This window comes from Nannobrachium achirus, assembly GCF_963921795.1.
Source record: "Nannobrachium achirus genome assembly, chromosome: 23".
NCBI lineage: Eukaryota > Metazoa > Chordata > Actinopteri > Myctophiformes > Myctophidae > Nannobrachium > Nannobrachium achirus.
In genome coordinates this window covers 30,418,888-30,435,211 of record NC_137830.1, presented here as the reverse complement: position 1 = coordinate 30,435,211, position 16,324 = coordinate 30,418,888, and the positions used below count along the sequence as shown (strand labels likewise).

Genomic DNA, 16,324 nt, shown 5'->3' with positions numbered 1-16,324 from the left:
GATTGTAATGTCAAGTAAATACATAAATAAATTAAAAAGTAAAAAAGAGAGCAGGTAAAATTTAAGGACGGCACTTCCTTAATCAGACTTGTTTTTTAGGTCAGTATCTGTAACTAGGCAACTGGTGACTCATTTCAGGATTCTCACAATATTTCACCATGATTCCAACATCCGAGAGAGTTCTCAGAGATAGCCAGTCATTGTTTAGCACACAGGAATACGATGAGGAACGTAAACAAATAAATTGCAGAACAAGCAGCTACTTCCTGACTGTTACCGTTGCTTGTTGCAGCATCTCTGTCCTCATTTGTACTGGATTTTAAAAAGCAATGTTCAACGATTTCCCTCACAGGGTTCAGGTTGTACTGTAGGCATGATGTCCGCAGGGTTGCATTGCCAGAAGAGTGACTTCATAATCCAGTTCATCTTTCACACGGAGGGCTTCTTTGGAACAGCCTTTTGCAGCTTGTGGGTGTGTTTAGGGAGAGCTGCTGCAGGGTGCAGCAACCCAGCGGCGATGGGTGCTCTGTCTGGAACCAATAGACAGAGAAGATTATCATCAGTTTCACCATTAACTCCACTCCTTGGAAGGAAATATGTGTAATTGACACAAAAAAAAAACAATTACACAATTACACAATTAAAAATGAAACGCTGGAGGCACAAATGACGCCCCTGGTTGTGACCCATAAGAATTGGTCCGTGACCCACAAATGGGTCCCGACCCACTGTATTGGAAAGTTTGTTAGCCCATACCTTCTTCCATTCAAGATGTCTTATCTTTATCTTGGATGGACTTCCCATGGTCTCAATCGGAGTGCGGCCTCTTGTTGCCGGGCCTGACCCGACCCAGCTGCTGGTCATCCAGCACTGCACCACTGGCATCCAGGGACAGGACCCTGCATGGCCCGCACTGCTGCTCCTCTCTGCTGGTCATGGAAATACAGTTCACTTACATTTAAAAAACACATTTGTTTGGCTTTTACGCTTTGTAAAAGAAACTTACGATCCATGCAGTGTTCATTTTGACAGCACGTTAAGATTTTGTTTTCGTCATAGCCTTTTGGGTAAAAAATCCATTTAGTTATAGTCATATTTTAGTCATCTGAAACGTTTTAGATTTGGTCTAGTTATAGTGGACTAAATAAATATAATAGGATTTTAGTTGGCTAAATCTACAGTTGATTTTGGCAGGCCTAGATGGTGTCTTAATGCCTGGTTTTACGCTTTGGCTGCATGCTGAAAATAGGGATCCAAACGCGCTGCGACACATTGTGAGCTTGTAGATCAGCTATTTTTCAGAGCGCAACACCCGAGTGCAACCAATATATTTAGTCTTAGTCTTAGTCATCATGGCTTGGTTTTTATTTAGTTTTCGTGAGTGAAAACAAGGTATTAACGTGTGGTCATAGTTTTTTAGTCGACAAAATGAACATTGGATCAACTGTAGATCCGTGAGTGGAAAAAAAAATAGTTGACGAACATTTGTGGTCATAGCTTTTTAGATGTAATAAACACTGGATCAGTGAGATCCGACATGGCCTACCTGACAGGAGTGTGTGAGGACAGAGGGTTGATGGATGGGATGTGGATGAGACCTGGCACAGGCCTCCGGGGTGTAGTGACGTGAGGCCTGTGGGGTGTGGCACTGGTAACAGGCGGACTGGGGATGACGTCTGCCCTGGCGTCGGCTCTGGACCCCGGCAGAAGCATCTTCACCAGACGCCTCAGCTGTGTCGTGCGCGGGGTCTCCCATTTCTCGATGGCCGACACAATGGCCTCCTGCTTGGCCACCATGTACACGCGCTTCTGTCCCCTGGTCACGGCCGTGTACACGTGCTTCCAGGTCTGTGCTCTGCTGTTTCCGAGCACGTACACTATGGTCTCGTTCTCTGAACCCTAAGAGGGGGAATCGGTACAATATCATCAGGGAAATGAGGAATCATGAAGTCAGGGGTCATCACCATGCTGGCTTGTGGTGGACATTTTTCTTCTGAAGAAAACCTGGACAATGACATTGACATTCAGTAATTGGGTGTTATGATCAAATAGGAACATTATAATGTAACAAAATCTAACAATGTCCACAGACAAGGACAAGTCTTTGCCACAAACACATTTGTCTGTGTACGGATATATTGAATACCCCTACATACCCATACAAGTGTATTCACAAAACTGCAAGAAACGCCACCGTGGGAATGAAAGTTATGCAGGCCTGTACATGAACCTTTCATTCCGATTGCCTTATTTAAAAATGTATTTGTAATCAAAGAAAAAAAGTTTTTTTTTTTTTGAAAAAATCTAGTCTTGCTGTTCAGACAAACACACGGATGGATGGACGGACAGAAAGACGGACAGAGAGACGGGCGGAAAATAAATAAAAGTTGTCCAGCCTTCGGCTGGCGGAGACAATTGGTTGGTGAGGGTACCTGGAAAGTGTGTATGGTTCTGGCCCAGGCGTGCTGCAGTCTGCACTCCCTCTGCAGTTCCCTGAAGTCCACTGTGATCACCCTCCCATCACCATCGTCCAGGGTGAGATACCTGCAGCGCCTCTTCCTGGAGGACTCTTCGTTGTCTTTCGTCACATCCTGCCAAAGAAACCCAGGTATGGTTGAAATTCATTGGTTCTCAACCAGAGGGGATTCCAGGTAGTCCCCTGCTAAATAATGGAGAGTTGGTAACCAAATGGACCCTTATAGATCTTTAACTCTTAACCCTACCAGTGCCAGCCCCTAGATGGCGCCAAAGAATGCCAGGCTTTCTCCCATAGGCAAGCGCATTAGCATCCGGGGACTCACGTTGCAGTGACGCGCGTGCTCACGTTCGTGCACGTCATGGAAAGGTCCCGGATGAAAATGGCTACAGAATAGCTATTAGCATTTTGTCATTTAAAAGATCATTTTTAGGCGATTTCGCCGTAAATAAACCTCGCGCCGCATCCCTAAAAACACAATCCAGAGATATGGGCCTCCAAAGATGTGGTTTTTCATTGGATTCGGCGGCGATTCGCGGCAACGTTACTCGCTAACGGCCGGCCGGGGGGCGGCCGGATTTCGAACACTGGATTGAAAATTTAGGCCCAGGCTTCAGAAGGCCTCGGATCATTTTATTCATTTCATTAAAAAAGCCGAACATGTTCGGGATAGGCACACTGGGCGTCGTTCCGTAAGCGGCGCTGAACATTCGGTGAACATTGGGGGGCTCAAAAATGTATTTTAAACCATTTTTAATGGAATATATCGTCGGACCATGTAAAATGGCTAGCTGGCTAGCGTAGGACGAGCCAGGACCACCCACGACTCTACAAGCAGCTCAGGGTAAGTCAATTAATAAAAAAAAATTGTATTGGATTGAAATAAAGCCGAACTTGTTCGGGATAGGCACAGAATGAGTTAAGATTGTAAAATGAAACCTAATTTTACACTCTCAATAGTTAAATTATAGTTAAACATCTGCATTACTTAATTTACAAGAAGTCTACACAATTCGAGAAGAACGTTTGCCTGTTATCTCTCCTATGGCACCACGTCAATGCAGCATGGAATTGTGGACAAAATCTTATCGAACAACAAAAGAATAGTCTTTGGTCTGAGAGGCAAAATCTCATCAAACGGTGGTCTGTGACTCCAATGCCAAATAAATAATGGACATTATATGTAAAGGGTTTAAAACCCACTGGCCTTAATGACCAGACACAGTCAACAAAGTATCGGCCCATAGATTAAAATTACAGGTTTAAATGTAATATTGAATGCACAATTCAGACCTCCTTGATGAAGAATATCTCTCCATTACAAAGGCGGGTGCGTTTGTCTTCGTTCTCATCGTCTCCCTGGGGATCCTTTCTTGATGCTTCGCTGTGGTTGACGTATCCGTTCCTGGTGCAGCAGACCTTGTCTCCTGGTTGAAACCACAGCTTGTTCTGTTGATCTCTGCAAGCAAGAAGTGATCACAGAAGAGGATATTTAGAGGATTATTCATGTTTTTCATTAAAGAAAATCATTATGATGAAGAAAACATAATATGATACTGTCAAACAGTAAAAGTAAAAATATAATAAGTTTCTTTGCAAAAGTGTATTTACATTTTAACAAAAGCTTTATTAAAATCGTTATTAAAAAGATAATAATAAAAACATTACAGAAAAGATACATTCAAGTGCTTTGCATAACTTGGTACCTCTAACCACTATAGTCTATTTATATTGATTTATATTGTATTCCGAATTAGAGCTAAGACTACCAGTAAGACTCCCTAATCGGGAGATAAGCGACCGTCAGGTCACAGTATACACAAAGAGGCCTGTAAGTGGCATTGGTTCCACCCACAAGTTTGTAAGACAAACGGTTGATGAGTAAAGCCAAATAAAGTTCCGGCCAATCAGAGGAGGGGGTGGGGCAAAGTTAAACCAATTAAGGTGAAGGACTCTTAATGAAGTTAATTGACACCAGCCACAAGTGTGTACGACAAACAGTTAATGAGTAAAGCCAAATAAAGTTTGGGCCAATCAGAGGAGGGGCGGGGCTAAGTTAAACCAATTAAGGTGAAGGACTCTTAATCAAGTCAATTCACCCTTTGTCAAGTCCCGCCCGTTGTCCCGCCCCTCTTCACAGCCATTGGTTGCTGTGTCTTGGTGGGACATTCGGTGGGACACTCCATCCACTACCATTGTAATTCAGTTGTTTCGTATTGTTATTCTGTGTATTCAATTCTCATTTCAAACTTGGTTTCAGTGAAATGGAGCTGCTCAGTGGCAGTATAGTGACTCGGCATGTTTTTAAATGTTTTTATTTATCCAAAAATTATGTTTTAGCTAATTCAACATAAAAAAGGCGGAACCAGGGCGGGACAAGGCAGATAGAGCCAGCTGGTTGGTCAGTCAGGGACCAACCAGAAGGCTAACAAAGGGTGAATTGACAGCAGCCACAAGTTAGAAGGACAAACGGTTGATGAGTAAAGCCAAAGAAAGATTCGGCCAATCAGAGGAGGGGGCGGGGCAAAGTTAAACCAATTAAGGTTAAGGACTCTTAATCAAGTCAATTGACAACACCCACAGGTTTGTAGGACAAACGGTTGATGAGTAAAGCCAAATAAAGTTTTGGCCAATGAGGGGAGGGGGCGGGGCAAAGTTAAACCAATGAAGGTGAAGGACTGTTGGAGCAGCAGGAGTCGGTGGTCCCCGGGAATTCCCCGTGAGCATACCAGTTGGGGTGTTGAGTTGGTCATTTTTGCACTATTTGGCGGCGGTGGCAGGGGGTCCCTGGGGGTCCGTGGAAGTGCGGGGGTCCTGAAGGTTGTGGTTTGGCAGGCAAGGAGTGTGTGTAGAAAATTTCACATGGATAGGGGCAACGATGGCGGAGATATGAGTAGGGCAAAAGTGTGACGTGACAGACAGACTGACGGACTGACAGACAGACGGTGGAGGTTTTGATAGTAAATGCGACCTGACGGTCGCAATAAAACATATGTAATAGATCATATTACAGAATGCAAATATAGCAACAGCTTTTCTGTGAGACTGAGGTACAGTAGTGGCAGCAACATCATGAAAAATCAAGCTGTCGTATTGGCTGGTTGGGCCTGTTAATTCAAATAAAGGAAGGAGGTATGAGGATATCTAGTCACTTACTTGGTTGGGTGATTGTTGTAATGCTTACAGCAAAGTTCATTGATCAGTTCAACATCCGACCTGTGAAAATAAAATAATAACGTATAAATAATAAATGTATATAAATGTAAAAATAATAAATGTATGTGGTTAAATGTGGCTTTTGTATTTTATTATTATTTTTTTTTTCATGTTAGAAATAAAGTAATTCATTCATTCACTTGTTGCATTTCATTTTCAATTTTTTGTTGATGTCTTTTACCTTAGAAAAGCAATGAACTGTGAGGTGTTGTCATCCTTCAACCCAGGAGCAGAGTCAATCAGTAATTTGACAGCATTCTGTAAGTCTAGAAAACAAATTGTGTACTTTTAGTGTATGCTACAGTACTTGCAATCAGTCTGTCATAAACTTGCTTATTTTTATTTTTGTAAAGACACACATAGCAACAAATATGTGACAATAAAAATACAAACTGGAATACAATAACTCAGATGACACAACATACAAAAACAACAACAACAAAAATAAAAAACATAATACTAATACGACATAAAACTATTAAATAAATATGAAAATAAGAGCATGAGGCCGAACTAATAGACTGCAGAGAGTGCGATTACCCTACTCCCGATTCCTCCATTAAGTGAGAAAGATCACTGCCCTTGATATACTGAGTCAAATTCCCCCATATTTTCTCAAACACCTCTTGCTTATTTAGTGTCAGCATCTGTTAACCATCTATGTAACCATTTAGTTTTTTATACATTTTATTCTGATACAAAATCTTGTTTTTCCCAAAGATGCATTTCAGTGAAATCCAACAGATTTATCTATTAAATGTCTGAGAATAATAATATTGTGAGTACTCTCACCGTCGTCTGATTCCTTGCTAGTACTCGGTAGACATATATGGATAAACTTTTTGTCAGCAGACGCCATCTTGCGGGGGCCCTTCAGATCCACTATAGCGTCAAACTCCAGCTGACGGTACGTTTTTTTCATCCCCATGTCAGCAATTCTGGAATTCACAGAGATGGTCATTATAGTAATGCTGATCAAAGCAGCCTCCTTGTATTTGTCTATTTCAAACATGTTTTAAAACAGACAAAAAAATATATACAGTATATATTAGAGATTATTATTATTTTTTCAAATAAATAATGACACTCTTAATCATGACAGACAGAGAGTACATATCAATGAGCCATAAGTAAACTTTTTTTTTTTAAACTATAATAGTGCCAAGTTAAAAACTGTCCCTCCACAACAGAACATACTGTAGCCTCATTGAAACACCACTGAGATATGAACTCCTCAACATTATTCATGAGTATATATTAGAGATGTTTATTTTTTGAATTATAATTATTTTTTATTATGCACGACATAAGGCCAAAGACAGTTTACATAAAGGGGAAACACTGTGCATTCATACTGTAGTGTGTAGTCCTTCCTCTCTTCAATCTATTGAGATTTCTGTATATCATATATTATCAATTCTATTGTGCCTTTCTCCTATTATGGAAATTGATGTGTGATGTATGATTATAAATTAAGAACAAGGGATCTTCTACGAAAAGCTTAAGCAGTAAACATGTCTCCAAAACAGAAGTAACAAAACTTTCTTTTAACCTGTTCCAGTGAACGTGGATTTTGAGACACCTCGATTTATTATTTCTTGTCTACCCTGGCCTTGACACTCGATTACTTAACACAACTCCATATGTAGACATAGTTTTATGAAAATGTTGATAAATGAGGCCCCAGATAATACAGAAAACAAGGAAAATGTATTAAGTATATTTACAGTCCGGCGTTTCTAACAATGAGCTCTGACTCGGCACGGTGGTTGGTCCTCATCTCCATGGCCCATGATGAGCGGGGCACTGCCAGGCTCTGGAACAGGTCACATGATGAGCGGGGCACTTCCAGGCTCTGGAACAGGTCACACAGGACGTTGCCAGGCATGATACTGGGAAGCTGTCTGACATCACCTGCAAATAACGCAATTAGGTTTGCATGTTGTCAGTGTGGCCCGTCGAATGTTTATAATAATAAACTAAAGATACATATTACCAAAATTTGCATCAAACACCCATCAAAGCACTAGACTGAAACTAATCCAAGCCCAGTATGAAAACAGGTGACAAGTTAAGACAAGACAAAGAGAAATCAAGAGGGAAGTCCACCTGGTTAGAACATAAAACTTCTGGGCCTCACCCAGTATGATGAACTTCTTGAGCGGGGCGTACTTGGTGAGCATGCTGAGAACGGAGTGCAGGTTCTGAACGCACACCAGGCTGCCCTCGTCCACCACCAGAACACGCACCCCCTTAAACCTCCACAGCTTGGGACGGCCGTCTTTGTCTTTCTTCGTGTTCTGGAAGCTCAATATCACCTTGAAGTGTGCAATAATGAACACATTAAGTTTCCATCACAAAGAGGCCACAGGACACAAAAAATACAATGTCGCTCATAACAGTAGCGTGCAAAAGTAAATCAATTAAAGGGTTCCCATTTTCCATCCAAAAATGCAAATCAATGTCAGCTACTTTTATGTGACTATTAAGAGACTGCAACAACAAGATTACAATTTAATTCAAAACAGCAACAGCCAAACAAGAACAGAACATTATCGAAGATTTTTAACGCTTCCAGTGCCGGGCCACTTGGGGGCTGTCTGTTGAGTGGCCAGGGTCTCTCTCAAAGACGAGCGTAGTAACATACAGGGACCCACGTGGCAGTGACGCGCGTGTACATGTTTGTGCATGAGACACAAAAGACCCGGATGGAAATAGCAACAGGATAGCTATAAGCTATCACAATTTAGAAGCCCGATTTTCGGCGATTTAGCCGTAAATAAAACCTTCCCGCTTCCACAGAGAACACAGTTCAGAGAAAAAGGGTTACCTGATTACGGGCCGGTGGAAAGGGCTTTCGGTCGGCGGCCTAGATTGAAAATTTAGAGCCAGGCTTGGTGCGGCCTCGGATTATTTTATTCATTTTATTAAAAAAGCCAAACTAGTTCGGGATAGGCACACTGGAATACGTTGCGCCGCCGACAGTGAACATTCAGTGAACATTGGGGGGGTCTAAACTTTATTTTAAACCATTTTCAATGGAATAAATCGTCGGACCATCTAAAATGGCTCGTTGGAAAGCGCTGGACGAGCCAGGACCACCCACGTTGGTCCAAGCAGCTCAGGGTGAGTAAAAAATAAAAAATAAATGTTTTTTGCCGAAGAAAAGCCGAACTTGTTCGGGATAGGCACTGGATGAGTTAACAGCAATGCCTTGTTGCGCTTGTTGTACAGTGCCAACTCGGGTCCAATTGACAAATCCTAGAGGGTTTATGTTACTTTCTATAAGAGTAAAAGCCTTCGATCAGGAGTACAAGTTATCCCATAATAAATCCGGCCCAGAGATAACAAACAGAGCATGCAATGCAATGGCCTATTTAATGAGGACTAAAATGGTTATTGTTGTACGACTGCCAATACGTTTCCTACTTGTCATAATTTAGACAGTTATGGAAGAGAAGACACAATGTAAGGTACAGGACGGACTGATTGTAGGTCAGCTAAGTGGCAGAATGTGAGTCAGAGTTTGTGCTCAGATGTTTCTTTTTTTAAGTGTATAGCGCAGGTTTTTGATGGGGGACTGAAAACGTGCAACTATACGTAGTGATGCGCGGAAGCGGGGATTGAACCCGGGACTCGCCAGTCCAAAGCATAACCAGTCGTTCTAATAGGGCTGAGCCCGATTAGCAGGGCTGTTGTCGCTGGTTCATGGCTGGTACTAACTGTGGGGGCTACATATGGAAATATAAATCATGGCACTCTTCTGGTGTTAAAAAGCCTTTATTGAAGTGGCCAGTTCATAATAGAAGTTGTTAAAAAAGGGGACAGCGCTGCCTTCTTCAGGATATAGAGTTTAAGACATTATAGAGTTTGCTTACATAATCATATAATAAGTTGTAAAATGCCCACAGCCCCCCCATACCTGATGCAGAGTGTAAGCAGTGAAGCAGGTCTTCTTGGTCAGCAGAGAGGCGGCTCTACCCGTAGGGGCAGTCAACAGAATCTCATCTTCACCGTGGTCTGCTTTCTTCCCCTCCTCGTCCATCTCCTCCTGAACCTCCCCTTCTAAACGCGAGCGGAAGCCTGGGGAGACGGGAGCCTCCTCGTCCCAGCCCTGGGATCCACCAGTGTCCTTCTCGAAGTCGGCGCAGGCCTTCTGGATCTCCTCTGCGGCGCGGCGCTGCTGCAGCAAGGCCGCCTTGAGCACCAGGCTGACCACCGTGGTCTTCCCGCACCCACCCTTCCCGCTGATCACCGTCACCGGGTTGGCGCAGATCATCTCCGCCGCTCGCACCTGGTCTTCGTCCAGCTCTATCGGGAGGAGGCTCTCCGGGTCCTCGCCATCACCGCCCACGCCGGCATTTCCATCGCGCTCCTCGTTCCCGGCCTGCATTTTAGCCGTGCGGCGCTCTACGGCCGCCGCGTGTAGCACCTCTCTTGCATTCAGGGGGATTTCCCACGGCTCGCCCTCCGCCAGGCTGCGCAGGCACCTGGCGATGCCCGTCTCGTAGCTGTGGAAATTCTGTAGCACCACCTTCCGCTTGTCGCACACGACCACGCCGAGCTCAATGAGGAACTCAATGGCATCCCACGTGGCCTTGTCAGGTATTTCGGATCTCAGCTTGTTGCACAGGTGCTCCTGCTCCATGTACGTGCTGCCCGTGCCGCGGCAGTGCTCCTTCAGCGCGTTGTAAGCCTGCAGCGAGTTGCGTTGCAGGAGGGGGATGCGGTCGAGCAGGTCGCAGTCCTTGAAGGCCTGGAGCCGGGCTTCACAGCGGATGAGATTCAGTTCCTCACTCATCACCTCGAGAAATGAGAAACAGAAACAGAGAATAAGCCTGATATATGAATAAACACATTTTCGCTTTCATCAAAATACAACATCTTATCGTGTTTCTTTTTTTTTTTTAGGTCTGATTGGCATGGCCCTTCCATGCACATGCATGGAATGCCATAGGACGACGCAAGGCTAATACAGTACCAGATGTCACCTTCTTAACAAAAAAAACAACTGACAGACTACAACTTGTTCAAAATGCGGCAGCCAGAGTTTTAACTAAAACTAAGATAAGAGAACATATTACTCCAGTCTTAGCGTCGCTACACTGGCTCCCGGTTGTTTTTAGGATTGATTTTAAAATACTTTTACTTGTTTTGAGTGAAACGATTAAAAAGTTAATACCATATAACTGTTTTCGGAAATAAATAAATAAATACTTTAAGTCATTTGTTTAAGAAAGTGACATAATGCTATGCTCTATATCAAATGGTGGTCCGTGGCTCAAATGCTGAATAAATAATGGACCTTGATATGAAAAGGGTTGAAAACCACTGGTCTAGGACTCTCCAGAATGGGGATCGGCCCGGGGTCTATGACTGCATTAGCACAATGGAGCCTTACATAGTTAAATCCCAGCTTCCAAACATCTGTTCTCAGGATCTGCTCCAGTTGGTTCAGCAAGCTCTGATCTATTTCCATCTCCTGTTCATTCCCGCTCCGTGCGGCCGGGCTGGCCGGCCTCGCTTGTTTGGACGGAGCAGCTGGTTGTGGGCGGCGTGAAGTCACCTTCCCCTTTTTAAGCAGTTCAAGAAAATGCCCTGGCAACAGTGTTGGCAGGTACGTCATCACAAGAGGATAGAGCGGAGCTGCTTGCACTTGCATCCCTGCAGCTGTGATGCAACAGAATGAGTAGGAGAAAAACTTTATTAGAAGAATGATATTTAAAAATATTTATTAAAATGTTTTGAACTTGAAAACAATGCCACATTGAAAGTAGAAAAAAATCTGGGTGCTGGGACCTCCAGGGGGTTCCAGGATGTCCCCGACAAAATGAGGAAACGTTTAAACAATTTTAGCTATTCTAAAATTTCCCATCCACAAACTCACGCGTTACGATGCGAAGTGGTGTGAGATTAATGATCTGCTATTTTTTTTTTTATTGACAAATCTTAATGCTTTATGGTGTATGTATGTTTTGTTTATCTCAAACCAAGGACCACAATGAAAATAAGTCATTGACTTTATTGTGTATTTTTCCTTGACGTTTCTGTGAGGGTCCTTGACATTAACATTTTGAGAACCACTGTTCTATGGGTGAGGGGGACAACTGTAAATTGTAGAAAAACTGTACATACAAACGTTAAGAGCAATTAACTTTAAACAACTGCTATTTGTGCACAACCGCTATGTGGATTCATATGGTTTTGTAAGTTAGATTTGCCTCAGTTGCAATGTAACAGCTCTGAGAACCCATCATTTCTATTCCCTTCAATTGTGCATATGCCTACATTATTTAGTTTTGATTGTATTGTTCCACTTTTGCTTTGGCAATGTTAACATATGTTTTCTCATGCAAACAAAGCCAATTGAATTGAATTGAATTGAATTGAATTGAATTGAATTTAATTTAATTTAATTTAATTGAATTGAACTGAACTGAACTGATTTGACAGTCACTAACTTGTCCAATTTGTGACGGCCCTGCCCCTCTCTGCCTCACTGTTGGCTAGGCGCCTGCCTCGGTGTCATGGCAGGGAGGAGCAGGCCGTCAGCTCATTTGCGCACACCTTGGAGGGGTGTGGTCTGGGGAGTATAAAATGAAGGCCTCCTCCCCAGCTCACTCTCTCTCTCTCTCTTCCCAGGAGCAGGTCATGCTCAGGGAGCCACATGGCCGGTTTGGGGCCTAAGACTTTTGTTTAGTTCTCTTTTACACACCTTACTACAACACGCACACGGCACACTACACACACACGCATACACTGCAGACACCACTGACTACTGACTTGCTCACACCTCACTTGCCTTTATGTTTGACCATTGCTTTATATCATTTAATTTAAGTAATAAATAATAATTTAAACGTTTTTGACTTGTGTGGACTCCCTCTTTTGTGGTGCATTACTCCTGGTGCATGACAAATTACATACCTGAGTCTGTGATCCTGGCTATGAGGCACTGTGCCGCTCCTGCGTTGCCCGCTTGCTCAAATTCACCAAGGACTTCCATCAGGTTGACAAAGGTCACGTGTCTATTTTGTGGCAGCCACTCAAAGAACTGGGCGATGAGCTCCGGCGGGTCGACACCGCACGCTGTCAGGAACAGGGACACCATGGAGCGCCAGCCTTCCCGGTCCAGGTCAGATCGTAGTCTGTAGGAGGGATATCCCCGCTGAACCTTTAGCCTGTTCTTACCCCAGGGCCGTGCCACGCAGGTGACCTCCCACCAGGGAGAGAGCAGAGCAAAGCTTCCCACGACTCTGTGCCTCCGACCAGAGTTGTCTTGGAAATTAACTGTATAAGGGAGGATGAGACACAAGATTGATTTAATACTTTATTAGCAGTTCGCAGGGGAAAAAAGCACAGGAACGTACAGTTCAATACAAGGTCTGCTAAGAGGATTAAAACCCAAGAAAGCAATATGCCTTGTTTCTATTGGGGTCCTTTGTACTCACTTCATTGAAGATGAGCAGACATGTACAATTTAAAGTAGGGCTGCAACTCCTGTAATGGACCATTTTCTTGACGATTATCGATTCCTTTTTAGAATATTTGAATAACCGAGATTTTTTTGGATATTTAGATCCAAATCTTGATTAGGCCATTAAAGTGCAGCGTTAAGGAGGCCATTAAAGTGCAGCATTAAGGCTTAAGCCATCTTTTATATTTTGGTGTTGGTGTGAAAATAGCATATCTTCCATTTTGCTTTCCTCAGCTAACTCATTACACTGTTTTATTGTTTTTATTCCTTAGTCTAGTGTTTTCCCCCAAAAAAATAATTTGTTGTTTTATTCTTAGTCTTTGCCCCCCATGTAAAGTGTCTTTGGGTACTCAGAAAAGCGCTATATAAATTCGAGATAACATTGTTATAATTAGCCAAGCTCGCTTTTAAGGCAATAATGTAATTATAGACCTAAAAAGACATGCCCAAAAAAATGCTAGTCTGAAGCTGACTAAAGGGTTTATTTACCCCTCAAAACAGACTTGACCTGGCATGCATTTCTCTCATTAGATTACAATGTCTCTGGTGATTTAAAATTACCACATGCACTTCACACCTCACTTTATACTTTACTTGGGCCTTTGTGTGGGGGTTGGGGTGAGTGAGACTGGTTAGGCAAGGGTTAAGTGTGTAGCAAATAGCAATCTCTCAAGAACAGACTCTCTGATGACTCTGACTCTGAGTACTTTACAGTAGGCCTACAGTATTTTTTACTTCTACTCCACTAGCCTACATCTCAATTCAATTCAATTCAAATGAGCTTTATTGGCATGAGAAAACATTTTACATTGCCAAAGCAAATGTCACAAACAAAATAAAAACAGTTGAAAATGGGGAACATAATATACATTGGGAGGGGGTACAGCATTGTGTAAACAGAGCGTCGCATTGTGACATTTTATATATGTAGGCCTAGTGGATATAAAGCTTTTGGAACAAATAACAGCATTGTTTTTTTCCTCAAAATGCATTTAAAAGTAGCAGCTCTGTTTCATACTGTAGGTATGTGTATCTCAAGTCTCAGAGATTGTACTTTTACTTCACTATATTTATTTGAATACTTTAGTTTCTAGATACAAAACATACATTTTAGCCACTTCAGCCCGAAATGGGACATTCTGTATTGAGTAGACCTACTTTTACTTTTGGTAGCCTACTTTAAGTAGGTCTACATTGCATGTATTCCACAGTTCCACAGCTTCTAATTATGTATTTATGTGTTAAATGTAGGCCTATGGCATTTCTTAGATGTGTTTATTTGTTTTATAATGTAGTAAAAAAAAATCCTATATTTAGCCTATTTGAATGTAGGAAAATAAAATTAGAGTTTTACTTTTGTGCACAAAGGTTGGGGGGACAAAATTTAACAAATCCTCCGCCTCATCATCATCATCACATACCTTCATCACGCGAAGGCACCGCAGACTGGATCATGTGTCCTCCATCCTTCATCATCTCACTCATGTCCAAGAACTCTGGCTGGCTCTGATCCTCGGATCCAGAGTCCTCCTCATCATCCCCAACAGCAGCAGCTGTTTCGGGGGGTAAAATGTAACCGATCAAGGTGATGTCCCCTACTACAGGAGTCCGAGTCCCCAAAAGTGACATGTTGTTTTGTTAAAGTTCTCCACTTCTCCAGCTGCTGTGATCCCGCGGCTAATTAGAAAAAAAAGAATAAACGGACTTCGACATTTGTTTTGGTTCGTATTTTCGTTTGTTTGTGACCGTGAAGCGATCAGCTCCCTTGTGAGCGTGAATGTGAATTGTGAAGTGATAGTGAATCGCTCATTTTATAGCCTATTATACAGCGTACAACAAAAGTGAAGGTTGCTGCCGCCAACTGGTCAGGGAATGTAAGTGCATGGATAGGTGCATTAATGCAGGGGCAGGCAAGAGCAGTTCTCAAACTTGAATTAGGCTACGATGGGGACACCCATTTAATGGCATTTCTATCTTTAATTGAGACCCCAATTTATATTGTAAAATGTTAATTCTCTGTGAGTGCACAAATGGAACCTTTGTCTTTTGTTTTTAACTTTTTAATCATAATTTATTATTGTAGCAGGCATAGTTATTTTTACGTTCCCAAAAAATGTTGCCTACACACAGATAAAAATAAGAAACAAATTATAAGGAAAATAAATAATTTATTCATGCCTGGACATGTTTGTTTGCTTTCACCGCCAACACGGCTGGCTGTATAGGTATTTGCTTTGAGAAATAAGCAAACACGTTTTCATGTCAAGGACCCCCAATAAGAGAAGATCTGTGTAAAAAAATAACAATAATCCCACTAACACTAAACATTTTTGAATAGCCATGGTATAAGTGCTTCTGTAGCAAATTTTGCTAAATTTTGCTCATTTTGAGAGCCTCTAGGTTAGGGTCCCTGGACCCCACTGAGAACCACTGATTTAGGCTCAACACAGTGAACACCTTTGTCACAACTCACACACTCTCATAACTAAAGTCTACAGAATGTTCATTTGTCAGTGAGGGAGTCCATGTCATCAAAGGCACAATATATAATTAAAACTTTCAGGGCAAACTAATCCACATTTTAGGCCCGCCAGATTATAAACACAGGAACTGCTGCAAGAATTAGGCCCTCATATGCTTCATTCAAACTGACTGCCTAAATGTATAGAAATTCAATATGCACAGGCCTACCCAGGCCCGGTGGCACGAGGGTGCAAATGGGGGCCGGGCCCCCTCACGCGGACCATCTTGCCCCTCCCCTGCGCATCAGTGAAACCAGTTTTACCGAGTTGCAAATAATCTAAAACAAAGGCGACTTGCTTGACACATTTGCATAATGGTCACAACCTTAAGCTCACAGACAGCCCCCTTAGGGCATGGGCCTACCTACCAGTAATGTCATGGTAATTTCACTTACCAGGTTTAAGGCACTGGCAGGGATGACAACGGCCTCTGCAAACTAATGTCTCTTTTATATTAATAACGGTGCATTTTATATAGCGCTTTATTCCAAAGTGCTTTAGGAGGAGAAATAGGAGGAAAGCCTAGGCTAGGGTATTCGTTTACAACGGGCTGTGTGATCCGGTCTAGGCGTTTTGGTCCCCCCCTTGTTTGTTTCCCCAATCCCCATTTTAATGCTTCAGTAGCGTAGTCTT

General features: G+C 42.6%; 1 protein-coding gene across 1 annotated transcript; it reads right to left on the bottom strand.

The window, feature by feature from the left end:
- Positions 1-808: 808 nt before the first annotated feature.
- On the bottom strand, positions 809-14,798 carry LOC308308867 (DNA helicase B-like; the record flags this gene model as incomplete). Its single annotated transcript, XM_080754326.1, has 11 exons — positions 809-929; positions 1,547-1,899; positions 2,433-2,591; positions 3,770-3,935; positions 6,547-6,630; positions 7,420-7,606; positions 7,833-8,010; positions 9,615-10,496; positions 11,094-11,362; positions 12,620-12,982; positions 14,591-14,798. 11 exons carry the CDS (start codon positions 14,796-14,798, stop codon positions 809-811), a joined length of 2,970 nt encoding a protein of 989 aa, XP_080610452.1.
- Between the last annotated feature and the right edge of the window lie 1,526 nt (positions 14,799-16,324).